Consider the following 20,822-nt stretch of genomic DNA (forward strand, 5'->3'; position numbering starts at 1 on the left):
CGCAATACGGTAATATTATGTTGAAGCACAGTACGTATCACTCCACAAGACTCGTGCCTACAATACCCGTAATGCTCCGACAATCCATCAAGCGGTGCGGCTTCGTAGCTTAGCAAAGTCGTACTAAAATATTTGACAGATTTTCGAACGCCGTGTACGACATAAAATCGTTTCGAAGTCAGTAAACACAACCAGAATTCAGTGTGCTGTATTTTCCAAAAAACACGGTAATAACGACGGCCCGCTAGCATGCTCTACCAAAAACAGTGCTTTGTTGTGTATCTGATGGACAAAAGCTAAACCAGTTCCACACCACTGAAGTTGCAGCATTTTCATCCGTTTCATTCAACGATCCGCTTTCGCCCTTCTCATTGCCGCCATGCTTTTTCTGCCATGTGCGTATGAAAACAAAGGCACTGCGCATGCGCGTTTTACCCATATTCTATCGCGATATTTCATTTTCTTATCGTTCATTTTATATGGACATATCTGTGTATATGAAGACTGAACAAAGCCTCATCTCTCCTTTACTTGTCTTCATCCTGACTCTTACTCTTCCATACCACACCAGCACCAGACCTCACCTACTATAAGTTGCATCACATGTGTGATCACACATACCACTAGTGATGGGCACTGCGTATAATTCACAAGGCTGGTTATCTAGATCATACTCACAAATTCTTTCATCAGGCAAAGTTACTTAAATTCCAGGATCTGGTTAATTACAATACATCCATAATTTTGTATAAAGCTTTTACTAAACTTTTACCGGCAAATTTACAAACTAGATTTGAAATTCGAGAAAAGGTTTATAATGTGAGAGGCTTTGGAGAATTCAAATTACCCAGAACTCGAACAACCCGTAAAGGTTTTTGTGTGTCTGTATGTGGTGTGAAAATCTGGAACAGTCTGAGTTTACAACTGAAACAATGCAAAAATATTCATAGATTTAAATTTCTCTACAAACAGTTGGTCTGGTCACAGTATACTCAATGATGGTTTTTTAGTGTGCTCTGTAATGTCTGTTCTCTTACCATTGCTGGTATGGATTCAAAAAAAAAAAAAAAAAAGACTGTGCGTATGTATGTACATATATGTACATGTGTGTGTAGATATATATGTATGTATATGTATGTGTGTATGTGTGTGTTTGTTACTTGTAGTTATTACTGCCTGTTACCTGTGGTAATGTAATTTATAATTTATATATTCTGTATTCAGTTATGAAGGCTCTAATTGTTGCTTGCGAGCTGCAGTTTAGATGCTTGTATGCGCCCGGGGCTGTTGATGGGACTGTATGCAATAATGGGCGTAGCTGCGGGAAGTATATTGTTTTTTTTGTTTTTTTTGTTGATGAGTGAGTATAGGGGTGGGATTTAATAAGTTTTCTTCGTCCCACTCCTTTTTCAGGCAATTTTTGTTTTTTGTTTTGTGCATTTTATGTTCAATATAGGTATTTGTTGTGCCTGGAAATGAACAAATAAATGAATGAATGAAAATGAATTTGGATTTTCTTTTTAGAGAACTGGCTCTTTCGGCTTGTCGAACCGGCTCTTCAGGTTGTTTTGTTGCTTTAATTAATTTATTATTAACAAAAATATAAAATTATACAAAAAAGGAATTACTAATGTAAAAAAATGTGGTTTTATTTATGTTTATATATAAATATATGCGGTGGCCCCTAGAGACAAAAGTCCAAAGCACATACAAACTCCAAAACACATTTCTAGCGTTAACTGAACTTCCTTAACAGAGCTACCTAGATCTCTTAAATTACACAATTGAAAGCATATGTGTATTGTTTGTGTATTTATACACAAGCACTCATATATATTCAAATAATTTTAAAAAAATGTTCATTTACCTGTTACTACCACACACCAAATCTGGTCGTTGGTACTTCCTGGCTTGTGTAGCCACTAGGTAACAAAAGCTCAACACTGCCCCAGCATCCTGGAGCACTTCTGTTGTGTTTTGTACGTGTTTTGGAGTTTTTACGTGCTTTGTCTCTAGGGGCCACCGTAAATATACTTTTATTTATTCACTCCACATAAAATGTAATAAATAAATCATATAATACAAAAACCAACTATTCACATTTCAACTTTTAACTATTTAAATTTTCAGCTTTTTCCTTTTAAACAAATTTAAAGTGAAACAACACAAAACACTGCAAACCACAACACAATTAAATATAAATTAAAATATGAAAACAAAAAGAAGATGCATATTCTCTGTCATATGGGCCTGCATGAATAAACTTTCTGAATCCTTTATCATCCGCAACTGAAAATAGTTGTGGATGATTACTATACCTTTCTAATGTGACATTGTTGTCCCTGGCTCTCTTTCTCTCTATTTCCCTCTCGCTCTGTTCCTGTGCTACTGCGAGTGTAACTACCGCCCCTCCCCCCTCTTCCCAGAGCAAGCACAAGGCTCGCGTGCGAAGTGAAGCGGAAAAAAATGCGAGAGAGAAGCTGAAAGAAAGAAGAAAAAAAAACACCCACAGCTGGCGTCGTTCACTTCAAAGAGTCGGCTCTAAGAGCTGTTTCGTTTGCGACCGACACATCACTACATACCACAAACTTCCCTCATATGAAGCAGCCTGCAATGTCAGCTCAGCAGAAAAACTTGTCAAGCTCCTCTGATTTGAACTCCCCCTCCATGTTAATGCTACAGAATGGAAGGATGTTGTAGTAATACAACAAGGTCCATGTAGAAGCCATCTTCTGGCCGTGGGTGGTGACAAAGCCATTGCAATACAGACACAAACTCTGACAGCTACACACAAAATTCTAACAGCTTTAATATTTGGACTGCAGGTCCATAAATGCTTCTCTGGATCCAGGGGTTTACTTCAAGAAATGACTCTGATATTGGTTTGAGCTCTAAGAGAGGACATCAGCTGACTCCAGTTTAGGCATGGTGTTGCCTGACTCTGGGCCACTTTGAGGCTGAGGAACTGGGCAGCGATGAGAACAATGACACAGGCAGCTGAGGAACACAATGGTACGAGGAAGTCTAGCAGGATAAAAAAAAAGTCAAAGTTGGACTACAATACTTCTCCACAACATGGAAAGCCTTGCTTTCTTGTTGGGTGTCATCTTGAAAGCCAGTCAGGTTCCCAAGAAAAGAGAAAACTGTCAGAGTTGGAACTGGACAAGAAGCCAGTTGACTCAGGCAGCAAACAGGGTGACTATCAGGTTCCACCTGATTCATACTCTTTATATTTAGCGTGGTTGCCCATTATCCCATTAGTCTGACTTCCAGCCCATATCAGCTGATGGCTCAGTTGATAACCTTAAGCAGAGTCATGTCTGTTGTTATTGGTAGTCTGTTCTGTTCTGATGACGCTTTTATCTACCGTTTTCAATACGTCCATTTAAAAATGAAGAGAACCTAAAACAATCATACCGCATATGAAAGTAAGAGTTTCCTTTTGTCTATAGTAGTCATGACTGAACTATGCTAATGGGTAACACACATTTCTGCTTGTCAGAGTGTACAATGTTCTTATCACATCATCACATAAAAATCACATAAAAAGTTATACTGTGATGGAAGGGAGGGGGGGGGAGAAAACTACACTAAAGGTATAAGAGGTAATGGTGTCTGCAAGTACGGAAAGGAAAGGAAACAGGAAAGAGAAGAAAATCTATTATAAACAAAACTCTGAACATAGTGACATTTGTTGGGGGGAAAGAAGGAACAAATGATAAAACAAAAGATCAAAGAGGAAAATACATATTAAACAAAGATAAATAAGAAACAAGAAACAGAGATAATGAGAAAAGAGAAAAGAGAAAGAGAGAGGGAAAATGAAAAGTGGACCAGAAAATGAAGCCCAAAACGAGTGCAGAGGAAATGAAGAGAGGAAAGAAAATGATCTGAGAATTAAATAAAAGAAAACAGATGACAGGAAAAGTAAAGGCAAAAAAAGAGGGGAATAAAAGTTTTGGGTAAAGAATGAAAAGAACAGAGGAGAAAAAACTTATAAAGCAAGAAGAGAAAATATCTAATGTAAAAATAGCAACACAGGAAGGGAAAGAAAGAAGGTTAAAAAGGAAGCAAGGAAGGAGTATGAAATAAGAAATGCATCAAAACCAAAAACAGTAATAAGTAAGTGAGAAACACAAAGGAAAGAAATCAGTGGAAGAGAAACAAAAAAGTAGACCAAAAAGGAGATAGGGTCAAGAAATTCAAGTAGAAGAGGAATGAATAAAAAAAACATAGGAAAGTAAAATAAGAGAAAACAAAGGAAACAGGAAAGGAATGCTTGGAAGGTAGAGGAAAGGAACTTATCCAAAACTAGAGAACACAGAGAATGGAGGCGTGTGACATCTTCCCAACCCGTGTAGATGGATACAAGAGGAGAAAGAACAAGAGCAGCAGGATTAGATGACAAGCTGAGGCAGCAAGCGAATGCAATAGCATCCCTTGACATGTCCTTATCTGGTTTAGAAACCCAGATTTCTTTACTGATAGCTGGCAAACCCTCAGTAATCAAAGCACAGACCTCTCCCTGTCTCTTCATCAAAGTCTGTCCACTTCTACATTCAAGTCTTTCACCACCACACTCCAACTGTAAACTTGACTTGGATTGGAAATGCACCTTTCACCATGACGCTTACATCAAATATCAGCACCCACCATGAAATTTCCACACTGTGATGCTTATCTGTGTGCTGGCAGAGCTGCAAAGAGGATGTTAGAAGCGTGTTTTCACCCTTCCTCAGTGCAGAAAAAGAGGAACAAAAGTCACACATAATTGTGTCTGTCAGACACATCGCATGCTTCAAATTTACATGACAGTAATGGCTGTGAGGGCCGGACACCAAACAATGCGCCTTTGTGTTTGATGCAAGGTTGACGTCCTCTGGCATCGCCAGCAGTGCCATCACAATCGCATTGTTCATTGGTCTAAAAATGTGGCAACGCTGTTTATCAGTCACCTATTCTGAAGCACAAGGGGCCAGCGAGTCTCACGGCTGTTGTTGTGAAAAATCCATTAAAGGTTTCCATATGAGACCAGCAGGGGTGGACTGGGGCTGAGGTGTGTGTGTGTGTGTGTTTCTCGGTGATTACCAAGGCTGTGGGCAAACACACAGCAGGATGAAGAGAATTCACACAGGACTCACATTGTCTGATCTGAGCTTCTTGGCAGGGCAACCTCCATCCACAGGATGTAGCATGTAATACAGTCGCACTTTGTTGGCATGTTTCCGACTCTGCAAGAGAAAAAAGAGGAAATGACTCAAATCTAAAATGTAAATAGGCATATACATCAAATATATTCTTGTCAAATAAATACATGGATATAAATTCAACAGTAAACAACAAGACAAAATACATGTATTTGGTTGAGTTTAAAAACATCACCCAAATGTGTGGATCAGAATAAAAAGAAGGCTAAATCCCATTGTCCCAGGCTTTCTCCCAGACAGTCACACAGTGGTTGGAGACCATTACACGAACAAATTATTGCAATCTTTTGCAACAAACTTGTGATCTTGTTGTCTACAAAGACTTGCAATCAATTGCTGTCGTCAGGCCTCAATACATAGGTGTGTCAAGATCGCAATAAAATGAGAATACAATGGAGTCAACTTGCTATCAGCTTATCATTGAACAAATTGACAATTACATGCAATCTATGACAGCACAGCGATTAACTATGATAAATCCCTGAAAATCACAAATCTGCAGTTGTCTGCTTACAGAGAAATTTACATTAACAACTTATATTCAGAGTCCAGTCAGAAATTCGTACATTTGAAACAGAAATTCAGAAACATCTACATAAATGTTCAAGTAGTTGCAGCAAGACGGTAATTTGAGTGCAAAATAACACAGAGGCTTAGTAAACGTCCTATTAATTGCAAATATTTCAAGGCTACAAACCGTTGATAACACTGCAGAAACAAGAAAAAGACATTTTCACAATGAAATGGCAATACGAAAGGGGTAAGGATGAAACCATAGAGATTTCTCCGCTTCAGGCAACTACTACTACTGCCTGTCACCCCTCCCAGGGTATGGGCCGCCAAAGGTAAAGTTTTCTGTCCTGGGCCATTCTTTCTAGATGGTTCCAGGTGTAAGCCCATCATTTTTGATTTTGCCACAAAGTCTCGTCGCCAGGTGTTTCTTGGGTAGCCCCGCTTTTGCTTTTTTGCCTTGGGGTTCCACCTGAGAACCTGCCTGGTGATGTTGGTTGGCGGTTTGCCCCTGCAACATATCTTCTCTGCCACGGTACTAAGAGACACCCTGTTCATGCCTGAACCACTGCTACTGACCTATTTAAAACTGCAATATAAACTTTCCTTATATATTTTTGATCTGCCATTTATAAAGCCTGTGCTTGTACAGATGATAAATATCATGTTGAAAAACTGCCCTGTTAAGTTCCTGTGTTTCTAATAAGGCAGTTTGCTTTTAAAATATGCTTTTACAGGAAAAGCCTGAGAGATATTGCATTAACCTCCTAGGACCTGGCCTCCACATATGTGGACATCACATTTTAGGGCTGTCTAGACCAAAATACTAAAATTTACATCAGTATTTGCTGGAGCTTATTTGAAAAAAAAAAATGATGTTGTTCAAACAAAAAAGAAAAACTTTCAGAACAACTCTTCTACCCTTTAGTTCTCCCTCTTGTTTCAAATTACTGGCTTAGGTTAGAGGACCCATTAAAAATAGGTGAAGGCCGTCAAATGAGGTGCACTCTTCCGATCCCTGATACTGGACTGAATTGATAACTAGTGCTCGGTTTACTGAGGTTGAAGCAGGAGTCTTCTTACCGGCAGCCCATCAATCCCCCAGGATCTGATAGCACAGCCATGACAGGAGAAAGACGGGATTTGGGAGGGCAGATTAGTTCATCTGAAAATGACTCTGCTTAAGGATGTAATGCTTTAGAAGTCAAGGGGAATGACACAAGGTAGGAGGAGGAAGTAGGAGGTGAAGGAAAACATCCTTGGATACTGCAATTTTTCTTTTTAAAGAATGCCACAGAGGAGTGATAGCTACAAAATAAGTCTAGTGAAGCATGTATAGTAGCAGCGTTAACAGGGCCTGATGCCTTACTCCAGCGGACAGGGGTATCAGAGACATCCATGTGTATGCATTTCTTTACAAGGGCAAACTCATCCTGCCTGGGCAGCGTGGGGAGAGCAAGCCTGCGTGAATATATCTGTCTTGCCTGTCTGGTCTCCTGGCAGAGACACAGCAACATGAGCTCTGCTGCTTCTTTAAAAAGAAAACAAACAGAGCTTGAAAAGCAGGAAGGGCTCATGAATATTCACTCCGCACTTATCATTAAAATCTGAGCCGGTTTGATCACGTACGTTTTATATTATATCTGCATGAAAAAAAGAATTTTCAACTTTTAGCTCAAATAAATACAAACAAAGCATTCTAGTGTTATATAAAACTCTGGTCTTGATCTGTGCATGATGTTTTACTCTTTAGAGCAACAAGGGAATGTTTCTAACTGATAGAAGGACGGAAATTTGACTATTTGAAATTCAATTTTTTCCCCAAACTTACCGATAAACTGGCTAAAATAAAATGATTTATTCTTTGGCAGAACCAGGCAGTGTGGTTTTGTTCAAGCAGTTTGATGATGTGTGAAGATATATTTTTGATCTGTATGCCAAAAGAGTCTCACATGACACTGCATAAAAGTTGGTACACCACACAAAATGTGTTGCTTTCACAATAAAGGCTTTAAAACTGTGACAAGATTATTTTTCTTTCTTTCTTCTTTTGGTTCTTTGACTTATGTGTCGAATTTCTTCTTTCTTGTTACACATTGTACAAAAATCTCTAAAAATGAATTTGGCCATTCACTATTTCATAAAAAACATGTAAAGAATAATCTAAATATATATTGTCCATTCATCCATCTTTTTCCGTTTATCTGGGGCTGGGTTGCAGGGGAAGCAGCCTAAGCAGAGAAGCCCAGACCTCCCTCTCCCCAGCCATGTCCTCCAGCTTATCCAAGGGAAATACCGAGGTGTTCCCAGGCCAGTCGAGAGATACAATCTTTCCAGCATGTCCCAGGTCTGCCCCAGGGCCTCCCCCCGGTGAGACATGCCCGTAACGGACGATCTGATATCCTCGTGTTTGTGTTGTTCCCTCGTCATTATAAATAATGTTGTTCCAGGTTCAACATTGCAAGTGACCAATCACCTTCTGCTGACGTCATCCGCGACCTCAAAAAAAACTAACGCCTTCAAAAAATCTATTTCACTTGCGAGAAGAGAAACCGCCTCTGTAAGGACAATATGTATAATGCTTACCGTTTATTAAAGGAAAGTATCCTGAAATGCAAAGAATTCAAGTTCCTGGATCGGCGGACAGAAGCGGTTTCTCTTGTCGCAAGTGAAGTAGATTTTTTTAATCTCGCAGCTTAAGTACAGTTTTTTGTTTTACGCCGGTTTTTCCCGAAGTCGCAAAAGTATGACGTCACAACATTCTGATTGGTCACTTGCAATGTTGATCCTGGAACAACATTTAGTATGATGATCTGGGAACAACACCAACACGAGGATACCAGATCGTGCGGGAACAACACCGACATGAGGATATCAGATCATACGCCTGGAACACCTCACCCAGGATACGCCGAGGAGGCATCCATGTCACATGCCTGAACCAAGAGCAATTCAGAAGACCCTTATAAGAAGAACACCTAGGGGACAGTTCACCCTGCCCGGAATAAGGTTACCAGGGCCTTGCCCTGGAGCCAGTCCCGTGGAGGGTGTCTGAGGGTGAGCATCTGGTGGCCGGGCCTTAGTTCATGGGGCCCGGTGGGGCACAGCCCGAAAAAAGGACATGGGCCCATCTTCCTGCAGGCCCAACGCCCGCAGGAGGCATCATAGGGGTCGGGTGCATTGTGTGCCGGGCGGCTGTCAGGAGCTGAGGCCCTGGCGGACCCCCGATCCCCAGCTACCAAGACTTCAATAAATATATACAGAGGAAGAAAAATGTAAATAAAAACTGGCAAAATGTACAAAACACTAAATTTGTGCTAGCTAGCATTGGTACGATAGATAGATCAATCACATCTTACAAAACCAATCTTCCTTTTTGCTCTCCTTTTTGGAGATAAATTATCTAACACAGATGATAGTGCTGGGACAACAATCTTAACCTAAATATCAAACAGATCAAGGAGCTGATTGTGGCTTTGATGAGGACAAGGAGAGACTAATGCAATCCCAGATGAGCAGGGCAGGAAGTTTAAATTCTTCTTCATGATCATCATAGAGGACTTTATATGGTCCACACACACCAATAGGTGAGGATTGTCCAACAACGCCTGTACAATCTCTGGTGCCTGTAGAAATGTAGAGTGAGCCACAGCATTTTCTGGTCTTTCTGAGGCAGCTCCACTGAGAGCAGCGCTGCAGTATCGTCTGGTATGGAAGCAGCACCACAGAGGAATGTGGCATCTTCAGAGAGTGATGAGGGAGGGAAAGCACATAACCTAACCTGTTCCCAGGCTGTAAGACTGGGAAAAGTCTGGAAAACACTACCCACTGCAAATTAAAAATCACAGATCTGAGAATAAAGCTGAATCGAAAAATGCTAGGTTGACTTTAAATGTTTTTTATGCAGACTTTGTTTTGTTAAAATCCTGCGTTTGGTGCCGTGGCCACATGTAGCTGTCTCACATTCAGCTATGGGCCTGGGCAGGCCATGTAATAATGAATGCTGATTATGGGAGAAATCCTATTCCACACTGAGGGCACAGCAGCAAGACAATCAACTAGAGTTTAAATTCAATTTCCTGTGAGGTGAGTGCATATATATGCACCAAAATAAAACAACAAATGTAAATGGGAGGGATAGAAGATCACTCTATCAAAACATTTACTTTAGTTGGTGTTTTGAAGAAGGTGGTAGAGAGAGCCGTCTAACATGCTAGTCTAAAATGTCCGACAGTTGTTCGATCACAATGAAATGCAGTGACTGTGAAGGCCACAACATATGATTCACATCATTTCACACTCATCAAACAATTCAGTGAGCTGTTGTGCCCAATGAACAGGGGCATTGTCATCCTAGAAAAGGCCACTCCTATCAGGATAGAAATGTTTCATCATATTAATAAAAGTGAAAACTTTGCATTGATATCCAGTGATCCTTCCCATGAAGGTAGTAAAACGCATAACAGAGCCAAGGTGTTGAATCGAAAAGGTTGTGGTGGAGCATCATTTGAGGCATTCCAGTGTGCCTGTGTTTGTCAGATGAGCACGGATCAATGTGGAATTCCCACAGGACAGCTGTGAAACCTCGTCATTCTTCTCATGTTTGAGAGGAAATCACTTCTCATAAACCAAAAAAAACCACGATTAGGCTTTTGTATCTTTACCTTCTGTTTCTCATTCACATTGTCAGCATGTTTACTCAGGAAAATCAGTTAATTACAAAAAACTGTCATGCACCAATAGCCACAATCAGAGAATCCACTATCAGGAAGCACAGCTGTTCCAAGAATCCACAAAAGAGACATTCCAGTGCTTCATATGAGAACTCAAATGAACAACTTGTTTATTTTACTTTCTGTTAAGTTTTTTAAAAATATTTCTAATGCTTGCGGCAAAAAGTTGTTGAAAGCATCTTAAGAGCAATTTTCCACTCTCTCTTGAAAATTTAATTGAAGTGTATATTTGAAAAGCTGATGTCATTTATGTGGGAGTTTTCATCCTGGCTCTTGTTTGTGCCAGGAGGACCCATGTAGCCTCCTCCCACTGTACTTTACCAAATGTTAAACCTGCACAGCACTGTTGCATGCATCCTTCAGAACTGCAGAACAAGTAGAGAATAAGCAGGGATTTGAACACAGTGCACACATGCTAAAGTCTTAAGAAGAGACACTCTAAATGAGAGTGTGCAAGATGTATGCTGTTGAATTTGCGTGACTGGATTATGATCATTACAGTGTTCTAATTCCCTTTGATATCGGTAGCCATGGCACTGGCTATTGTGGTTGAAGCAAAATTACTTTTTTCTGGCTTAGATGGCCAAACCCTACCCGTTCTTTCATCATCAACGTGGCTGCTGATGTGCAGAGCAATCTCTTTAGGTGATGAAGCAGCCAAAAGCTGATTCAAAAATTAAGAAAAAAAAATGTGGAGGCCTGCAGGTAAGAAGTCACTATGTAGCCCTAACAAATTACCAGAAGGGAAGGCAGGGAAATGTTGACTAAGGCAGTGAAAAGAAAAAAAAAAAGTACTTCTTTAAGACACAGTGCCCGTGGGAATGCTGTGTTTTCTGTGTATTGTCAGCAATGTGTGCTATCACCTGCAGGTGACTGTAAACTTGGTACAGGGTAGGAAAGTCTGGGACCCTGTCAGTTATGATGAATTGGACCTACACACAAAGCAAACATGGATATCACTGAAAAAAAAAAAGAATCTCTGTAGGTCGACATCAGCATTTGACCACGCCACATTGAAGCAGTTTTATCTATGCTGGCAGTGCAGTTTTAGGGAGGATACTCTTCCCTGGCTCACCACTTCAGTCCATGCTGAAATATCTCACTACCTCTTACATAATAGAGGGCCATAAATTTTAAAGAGAGATTCCTGATCTCTGGAGGATCCACCTCAATTATTATTTTTTTAATTTGATGATGGAGACTTTTTCTTGCAGCACAACATTTGTGGTTTTAAAAGAGGTGTCCCAAAATCTGATGGACACCGTAGCTACGTGGACATCTTCCGGGTCTGAAAAGTGAAGTCAAATTGAAAGGCCCTTTAAATTGCAATATATTTAATGACCACCAGAGGGCGACTGCTGTGGTTGAACAAACATTTCCAATTGCATAAAAGTCTATGGGAAAATAGCACTTGGCTCCTCTTCTTATAAACCTCAGTAAAAACTTTTTATGAGTTTATGGGTCATAACAAATAAAACACTGAGCCCAAATTTACAATTTATGGCCATTATAAGGGAAACAAAAATTGCCCAGGAGATGCTGATTGCCCAATGACTTGTCAGTCACAAGTTGACCAGCAAAAAAAAAAGCTCACCAAAAGGCTGCCTGTGGTTAATTTATTTTGTTTTATTCTGAAATTTATTTAAAAATGACTTGCTGTTTGCTTTTAGGCATAGTTTTAAAACTAGACTGAAGTAGAAAATTTAAGGAAAATATATACATTTTCTTCCATTCCACAGATTCAAACTCAGGATATAAAAATAACTAAACCTCAGTGGGAGATCCTTTTATGACAGGGTGGCTGAGTGCACATCTGACATAAACAGGGATGAGAAAAAAATCCATATTGCATTACCACCACATCAGTGAGCTGATCAGTGAGCCATCCCTGTCCTTTGGGCATTGTGAAGTTAAAAGAACTGATAATCCCAAACATTCTCGCCCTGTTTTTTTTTAATATGTAAAAACTGATCCTTGTAACTTCTTCAGTATTGAGGAAGTGTACAAAGTATGTGGTGCAAACGGGTCACTGATTGATTGTGCTGCTGTTAATCTATCAGCCAGCCACAGAGAACAGCAAAGTTATAACAGAGAGAGAGCTAAAGTGAAAAAAAAATCTTAAAAACACTGAAGAGTCCACTGCATTCACTGTCTGTGTGTTTCATACTCTGTTTTTTTGTCTTTCAATTTTTTTTGGTGGTTTTCCCGGAGAACTGTGCTGTTGCTCCCTTCCCTATTCCAGTCTGCTTGTCCACCAATCAGCACACTTAGGATTTTAATTCAATTCAATTCAATTTTATTTATACAGCGCCGAATCACAACAAGTCACCTCAAAGTGCTTTATATTGTTCAGTAGATCGTACAATAATAGATTCAGAGAAACCCCAACAATCATATGGCCCCTATGAGCAAGCACTTTGATGACAGTGGGAAGGAAAAACTCCCTTTTAACAGGAAGAAACCTCCAGCAGAACCAGGCTCAGGGAGGGGCGGCCATCTACTGCGACCGGTTGGGGTGAGAGACGGAAACAGGATAAACACATGCTGTGGAAGAGAGACAGAGATTAATAACAAGTATGATTCAGTGCAGACAGGTAAATTAACACATAGTGAGTGAGAAACGTGACTGAAGAAGAAGGCTGCAAGGCAACACATTTTAGGTGAAGACCCTTCTCCGCTCACTATGCGAACAAAACTGTGTACACAGAGAGACACATTTGTGGGACCATAAATTAAGTGAGAGAAGTCGTAATGTAGAAGAAAATGGATGTTTTTACACCGAGTCCATTTGCATTCTTTCAAATGACCAGCAGGAGTCGACTCTCATGGCTGCACAAAGAAATCTGGCTGTAAAAAGGATTAGGAGAAGATGGCCGTTGGTTCGCTTGGTCTGTGAGCTCAGTAAACACGTGCTTTATATTTTTAATAATAGTCATTAGTTTCAAGTCTTATTGGATACAACACGATATTAATCAACATGATCTAACCTTTTGTCCAACACACTGGTACCCAATAAGCATGCAGCATCACTCACGGTCAGATCCATTCATTGCCTTAGTTTTGAAATCAGCAAAAAAATTCCACTCAAGGCTTCAAAATGGCATCAATGGGTGATGGTCACTGTGGCTACATTCTTCTGTTATATCAAGGGTGTGTTCTAGCTTAGCAGCTGAACCTGATATTGCACCCTGCTAACTGTTTAGAAGGTTGTGGCTGTACTGGGCAACTCATTGGTGGAAATATAGATTACTCAGTATGTAATGCAATGAAAATAAAGACCTTTCCTTAAAAAAGAATAACAGTCATGAAACACCATGGCTGTCATTCAGGACAGTTTAAATCTTAATTGCGTCGGACATGATTGCATAGACTCTTGTTAAACCCCAATTCCAAAAAAGTTGAGGTGCTGTTTAAACTGTAAACACAAGTCAAATGAAATGCTTTGTTAATCTGATAAATGCAACTTATTAACAACAGAACATGGAAATCACGTTTAAATGGACATTTTTCAAATTTTGATCCATCCCAACTTTTTTGAGATGCCTTACTGTCATCAAATTCAAATCTTTTTATCATTATAATGTAAAATATCTCAGTGTAAGGATCTGATATGTTCTCTATGTTCTACTCTGAATAAAATATGGGTTTATGAGATTTGCAAAAGATTTGCAATTTGCCTTGTTTTTACAAATGAAATTGACCTTATTGAATATGTATGTGTAGGGCAGAAAGGAAGGAGAGGGAATTTAAATGAATTGTACAATGTGGTTTTTGGCTGCTCACTGTGCCATTTTTCAACAGCAAAGAAAGAGATGTCTTAATTGCCATTGACTTGTCTGCAGCAACTGTAGAGAATACGCTGGTCAGAAGAACGTGTGGTTGAAGGGAGAGAATTGTCTGAAAATATCGATTACCCCTCTGCTTCAGGACCACAGATGGCTGCATATTTTTTTCTCTGGGCTGTTAATGTTGTTGTGAAAAAATGACAACCAGAAAGGGGATAGAGGCAAAAGTCAAAAGCAGGTTTAAATTCTGCTTATTTTAACACTATTTTAAGTGAACACCAATAAACAGAATGTTGTTTTTTTTTCCCTATAAACTAACAGTAATTCTGTACGAGATGCAGGGAACTATAAATCAGTCCTATGGTGAGGTGTACAAATTCAGACCACGTCTGACATAAATTGAGTGCTTTAGTCCAGTTTACATATATTTATACCAACAACCAATGGCTGTCTCCATCACACGTCCTTCCATTAGTACATTAGTACAGTGTGTTAGTTGACAAGTTGCCAACAAATGATGCTTTTACTTAAGAATTTTCACTATAAAAGTTTTAGTAATGTGATTTAGCTCCTTTGATTTTAAGTCATACCTGGAGAGTTAGTTTTTTCATTTCAACCACAAGATAAATTAGGTTGACAGCATTCTCATCCCTGGGTGTTTACGGAGCATTAGCTGCCAAAACATCCCATTTGTCTAATTCCTTAGACCAAAAATTGTGGCATTGTTGGTCCCTCAGCAGAACCACTGCAGTATAATTATCATTTCTTTCAGGTTAGTTGTAGCTGTTATAAATCTGACACAGTCAGCTGCAGTAGTGCACCATGTAGACTGCAAAGCAGCTAACTCGCCAGGGCAGATTGTCAGGAGAAAATATGATGAATCTCACATTTTTAAAGTAGGGTTATTATAGTACATCAAGCATTTAGTCCTGTCCTGTTGCTTGTCCTTCACAGGAGAAGATAAGGGCAAGATAACAATTACAATTACAATATTTCTGTCCTGGTCACTAGTCCCTAATCAAAGTGTGTCATTTGTCATAAGATACTGAGACAAATTGGATGATTGAACAGAAAATAAATAGAGTGAAGACAATATTTGATCCCCTGTTGACAAAAATTAACAGTCTATAATATTTATGGTAGTTTCCAGAAAAAACATATTAAATTATGAACAAAATCATTTGTATATGATTGTGAAATAAATATTTAATCTCAAATTCTGGCTTCTGCAGATTTACTGTGTGCCCACGTTGCAGACAAATTGCAACCAACCAACCAAACAATTAGTCAGGAGTATCTTTATCAATTAGGCCAGTCTCCAGACGTCCAGGAAGAAGCTAAAACCTTGAGTTGCAAAGCAGCAGCCAGGAAACCTAAAGGATTTAGAGAGTTTCTCTAAAGAGATGTGGGCCAAAATCCCTCCTCAGATATATGAAACCCTAGTAAAAAACTACAATTATTGTCTTACCGCTGTGGTTGCCAACAAGGTTTCTACAAGTATTAAGTAAATTTTCCTTTGGGATCAAATATTTATTTCATTTAAATGTTAAACGGGCTGATTCTTATATGGTGCTTTTCTACTCCGCCAGAGTATTCAAAGCCATAGCGCAAAGCTCAACCAGGAGGTAGAGCAGCAGAAGAGCATACCACTTTTTACCTTGCAACCAGAGGTTTTTGAAGATAAAAACACTTTTGCTTTATGAGCAAAGAAAGCCACCTACTGCTGATATGCATGGGACTGATAACTGATAAAAACCATTCAATGAGCAGATCACATTTGATATCTGTTCGAAATCCCTATATAGCTTCATATAGTTTTACCAAAACTGCACTGATTGTAAAGCAAGGATGCTTGACTAGTTTGATTTATTGTTTCATTGTTTCTCCTCAAAGCAGTTTTCAAGAGAGACTGGAGAACTTGCCACAGCTCATATGTGGATTTAGGGTTTCTGACTGTCTGCTGTCTCTTTATGTAATCCCAGACTGACTCTGTGAAGCTGAGACGGGGACTCTGTGGGGACTGCACCATCTGTTGCAGGGCTCCTTGTTTTTCCAGTGGCTGAAAATAATTTTTTATGACTCTTTCTGCATGTTTGGGCTTGTTTTTTCCTATAAAACAAATTTGGGACAAATGAAACACCTCGGCGTGATGGGTAAAAATCTTAACAGCTGAAGCACCTCAACTTTTTCCACATCATTGTTCCATTTTTGTCATTTTGCTCTCAAATAAGAAGAGCTTTTATAACTTCCAAAAATATAACGTTGTAGAGTATTTCTATTCCAACTTCAAGAACTTGCCCATTCCTTGCCTAAAAGGACCAGCCTGCACCATTATTGCAGCATCATCACAGCACTCAGTGCCTCCTGTCGACACCTGTTACATTACTTGGTTAACAACAACAACAACCCTCGTTGCCTCTCAGGTCATGTTTGGAAGCTTTTACCCAAATGTAACCTTGAGTGTTTCATGACTTGCACTAGACCAGTGGCTGTGTGCTTGCCTCACTGGGGCCTTCTAATTATAGCAAATCAGACGAAAATGTTGTGACACAGGTCTTAGGACACTCTGAACTGAGTTGTGTTACGTACCTGGTAGCCATCCCCTGGATTATTTAGGCAGAGGGTTTCTGACTGCTGCTGGACCCCTCAAGTCTAATACAAACCCTTTCGCTGTGGGGAACAACACTGCAGGCCACACTCACACAGGCAAAAATTCATGAATCATTTTGTTTACATCAAAACACTGGGTCCATGCAGGGTTTTGTGGAGGGATTACAGTGTGTTTACTCGGAAACACCACAGAGGGCTTAAACAGAGAATGAAAGAAAGTTTTCTTCAAAACAGCAAAATACACAGAGTGGTTCAACTGCTGCAACACATTAACCTAAAAAATAAATAAATAGAAAAACTGTAGCTGCCAAACATAATTGGCTTCCTTTAATTTCAGACACAGCTGTGAGGAAAATAGTGTTCACAGTCCAGACTAAAACTAAAACGAAGAAGCTCCTCAGTTCCGTGTATATGTACAGGTTCTTCAGTGTACTTCTAAAATGATACAAAGGACCCCATCCTTCTATATGATACTTAAATTGACCTTGTTGCTAACAAGTGGTACAGTGGTTAGCACCATCACCTCACACAAATAGCTTCTTCTACCATTATCTCTTGGGTTTAGAGATATATGTGGGACTACTGTACTTGGAAAAACTACCATTTTTTAAAACTTTCTTGATGTTTAATGGATAGTATAGCTGAATGTCGAACATGTTCATAGTCCCAGATAGATCAGAGAAATCAGTGTGAGCGGAATAAAAATCTTTAATCCTTTGGATGAGGAAAATATGGACACTAAGGCTGAAGCATAGTTGGTTCTGTCACGCAGTGCGCTTCCTTGTTTTCCCAGTCTGATCATTAATCAAAATTCCTCACTGTTCTCACAGAGCGACTTCATGAAGAAATAACTTGAAGCATTTCCACAATCACTTTGAGGATTTATACTTTTCCTTCCATTACTTTTCTTTTTATTTATTTTCATTTTGTATTACAGTTATTTTCACTTTGGTATGCTGCACACTGGCTTTGTAAAGCACTTTTATTGCTTGCTTATATGAAATGCCAACACCACCATGCATGAATCATCAATATAAAACAGAATAGTGAGGATGTTTTACTTCCTGCCTTTATAACCTGTGTTTGTGTATGGTGAGACCGTTAGAGGGGTTAAGCCATATACAGGGTGGGGGAGATTACCCTTTGGTGAGCAGGAGGTCACACACACACACACACACACACACACACACACACACACACACACACACACACACACACACACTGTTTTAACCTTTTGTGACCATAGGGGGTTTTACAATGGGTGGTGCTTGTATTCACTGTATTCAATAAAAAGGCTGCAAGGAAGGCTGTTTATAGGTGAGGAGCGCTCAGCTCCAAGAGCCTGGTTCCGACCAGCCTCTCTTGCTAGGAAGTAAAAACAGGTTAAAGCTGTTCGTCTTGCTTCCTTGCTTCGTTAACGGGAATAAGTCTCTAAACCAGCGGGGCCTGTAGAAGCGCAGACCCAACACAGTGCAATCCAATGCAATGCAAATTATGGGCTATTCCCTCAGCCTAGTAGTGCAGTAGCTACCGATGTAGCGTGCACTGCTTGCTATGAAGTAAACCCATGTGTCTTTGGGGTTTTTTATGCAACATTTGAAAACGATTCTATTTGGTTTTGAAATGGTTGTGATCAACCGCACAACAACTACGCTATGCACAAAGTGACATCGGAGTGACATCTTTATATGTCACTTTTGGACATGCAATTTTGGTCCACTGATGGGGTTGTTTTGTGATGCCAGGCAACGTCTTTTTTAACGTCTACTGAACGTCTATTGTTGATGTCCTTGTTGATGACCTCCATGTACGGGCTACTTATAGTTGGACTTGGTCATTTTTTATGCTGTTTCTATAGGCCCTGTTTTTCAGTGTTTCCAGGGTGTAACAGTTCTTAGTAAGTTTTGTTGGTTTTGAACTTGTAAGGTGTGCATTCACAATACACTGATAAAAATGAGTGGTTATAACTTGAGCTCCTTCTTGAGAGTCTGCAAAATAATCTCTGCTCTTGTGGAGTATTTGGTGGAATACTATGTCCATAAAAGTGCATGAGTTCTGGAGCTGTATCATTTCTTTTTGAAACGTCTGTGAAAAATCAGAACAGAGCATCTGGAATAAACAGCAGGAAACATCTTTTAGGATTTGTGCAAGATTCAATTTAAAAAATCGATTTACAGACAATTTTTTAAAATTCTGAATTTGCAGGAAAGAAAATACATTGACTGACTACCCACAAGTGATACGTGGCTTCATAAGGAGTCTGTGTACGTATAATGAGAAATGGTGGAGAACTAATAGAAGTTGGTGGTTATGGGAGCACCTGCTGAGCTTCACTTGGAATAAACCTATTCATCAGCACAACCTACATCAGTATCACTGAGAGAGGTCGAATATATTGGTCCAACACTCTCATTTCAAATCATTTTACCTGTCCTCTCGCATTTGTCACTGTAATACCTGCCAACTTATCCACTGCAGGAAAATAAACCTCACTTCAGATAGCTCATACCGACACAAGCAATTGCAATCAGAGCATAAATCACAGCAGGAGTTCAATTTGTTCTCAGGACAGGAAGCAACTTCATTCTTCACTGCTGACAGTCTGATGTGAATTAGCAGCAGCCACGCCACCTCATTGCTTTGATAACCAACTTGACACCTCAGATGATTACTAGATGGATTCATTTAGATTTCTTTTATTTAATGCTTTCACACTGAAAGCTGATTGACTAAAGCTCGCTTGGCAGCAAGGCAAAGGCTGGTTTGCAGAGATCGGTAGACAATACTGGGAGCAAACCCTGAGGCTGCCGAGAGAACACTGTCAACGCTGTCAAAGTAGGCCATGCAGTCAATTCTCAAGTTCCCACTAAAAACGCAGTATCAACCACAAACAAAACCCTGTGAGATCAAAGAGAACAAGCTTGTCGGCTTAATGGGCCATCCAGTATAAAAGCTGAAGTCTGTTGAAAATGCCATGAAAGCTTTGGTTATGTTTTAATGTCTTTTTGGGGGCAAAAGGGGTGTTTCAAGGAAACATTGGACTGTTAGGCGGTACAATGTGCAAGTCCAGCATCTTCCTTTAAGCCTGAGGACTCTTCACTCTGCTGATTCTATTTTTGACAGCTCCTAATATTATATCTCATTCAAATTCCCCTGAGCTTACAAAGCTTTTGTTCCTCTTTCCAAGAATTTCAAGACAATTTTTCCCAAAAGCTGGACTTTAACTTGCATATGAGGGCTGCAGTGAAAGTGTTGCCTTTTTTGTTGTAGTCGTTTTTACTCACTAAATGACTAATCCATAAAAGAAACTTCCATAAGAACTCAACTGAAGCGCAGAGAGGTAATAATGCACCACTGCTGCAAAGCAAGAAGAACTACAGGTCTCATTATCATCTTGTAAAGCTCTCCTTTCACTCTCACTGCTATCCTTCTGTCACAAATCACCCCTGACACTCTCCACCCACTCCATCCTGCCTTCACTCTCTTCATCACCTCTCATGTACGTTGTATGTTGTACTTCAGGTATTACAATTTAGCTACCTTGCATTTCCACTGTTAAACCAGCCCTGCTCTCATTCACATACATATTTGGTCTTGCTTTTAGTCAGGGCTGGATCAGGTGACCCTGAAGCCTCCCTTAGTTATGCTGCAATAGGTCTAGGCTGCTGAGGATATCCCATGATGCACTGAGTATTTCTTCTTCACTCACCTATTTTAACTCTGTATGTTTATACACCACTCTGGATTTAATCATTAACTAATTTTATTTTTTGGCTCTACTCCACAATGTGTCTTTTGTCCCCTCCCTGAGCCTGGTTCTGTCAGAGGTTTCTTCCTGTTAAAAGGGAGTTGTTCCTTCCCACTGTCCCTGCTCATAGGTGGTCTTCTTACTCTCGGGGTTTGAATAGGGATGGGTATTGTTTAGGTTTTATCCGATACCGGTGCCAAACCGGTACTTTTGAAACGGTGCCGGTGCT

General features: G+C 39.8%; 1 protein-coding gene across 1 annotated transcript in view; it reads right to left on the reverse strand.

Annotated features, from left to right (window-relative positions):
• Positions 1 to 20,822, reverse strand: part of zmat4a (zinc finger, matrin-type 4a) — a 155,941-nt gene that overhangs the window by 94,473 nt on the left and 40,646 nt on the right. Inside the window, exon 3 of the mRNA XM_005948064.3 lies at positions 5,142 to 5,231. Coding sequence (XP_005948126.1) covers positions 5,142 to 5,231 — 90 coding nt within the window. The remainder of the gene's footprint in view (positions 1 to 5,141; positions 5,232 to 20,822) is intronic.

The sequence above is a fragment of the Haplochromis burtoni genome, unplaced genomic scaffold, assembly GCF_018398535.1.
Source record: "Haplochromis burtoni strain Fernald_Lab_line unplaced genomic scaffold, NCSU_Asbu1 Contig_555, whole genome shotgun sequence".
In the NCBI taxonomy this organism is placed as follows: domain Eukaryota; kingdom Metazoa; phylum Chordata; class Actinopteri; order Cichliformes; family Cichlidae; genus Haplochromis; species Haplochromis burtoni.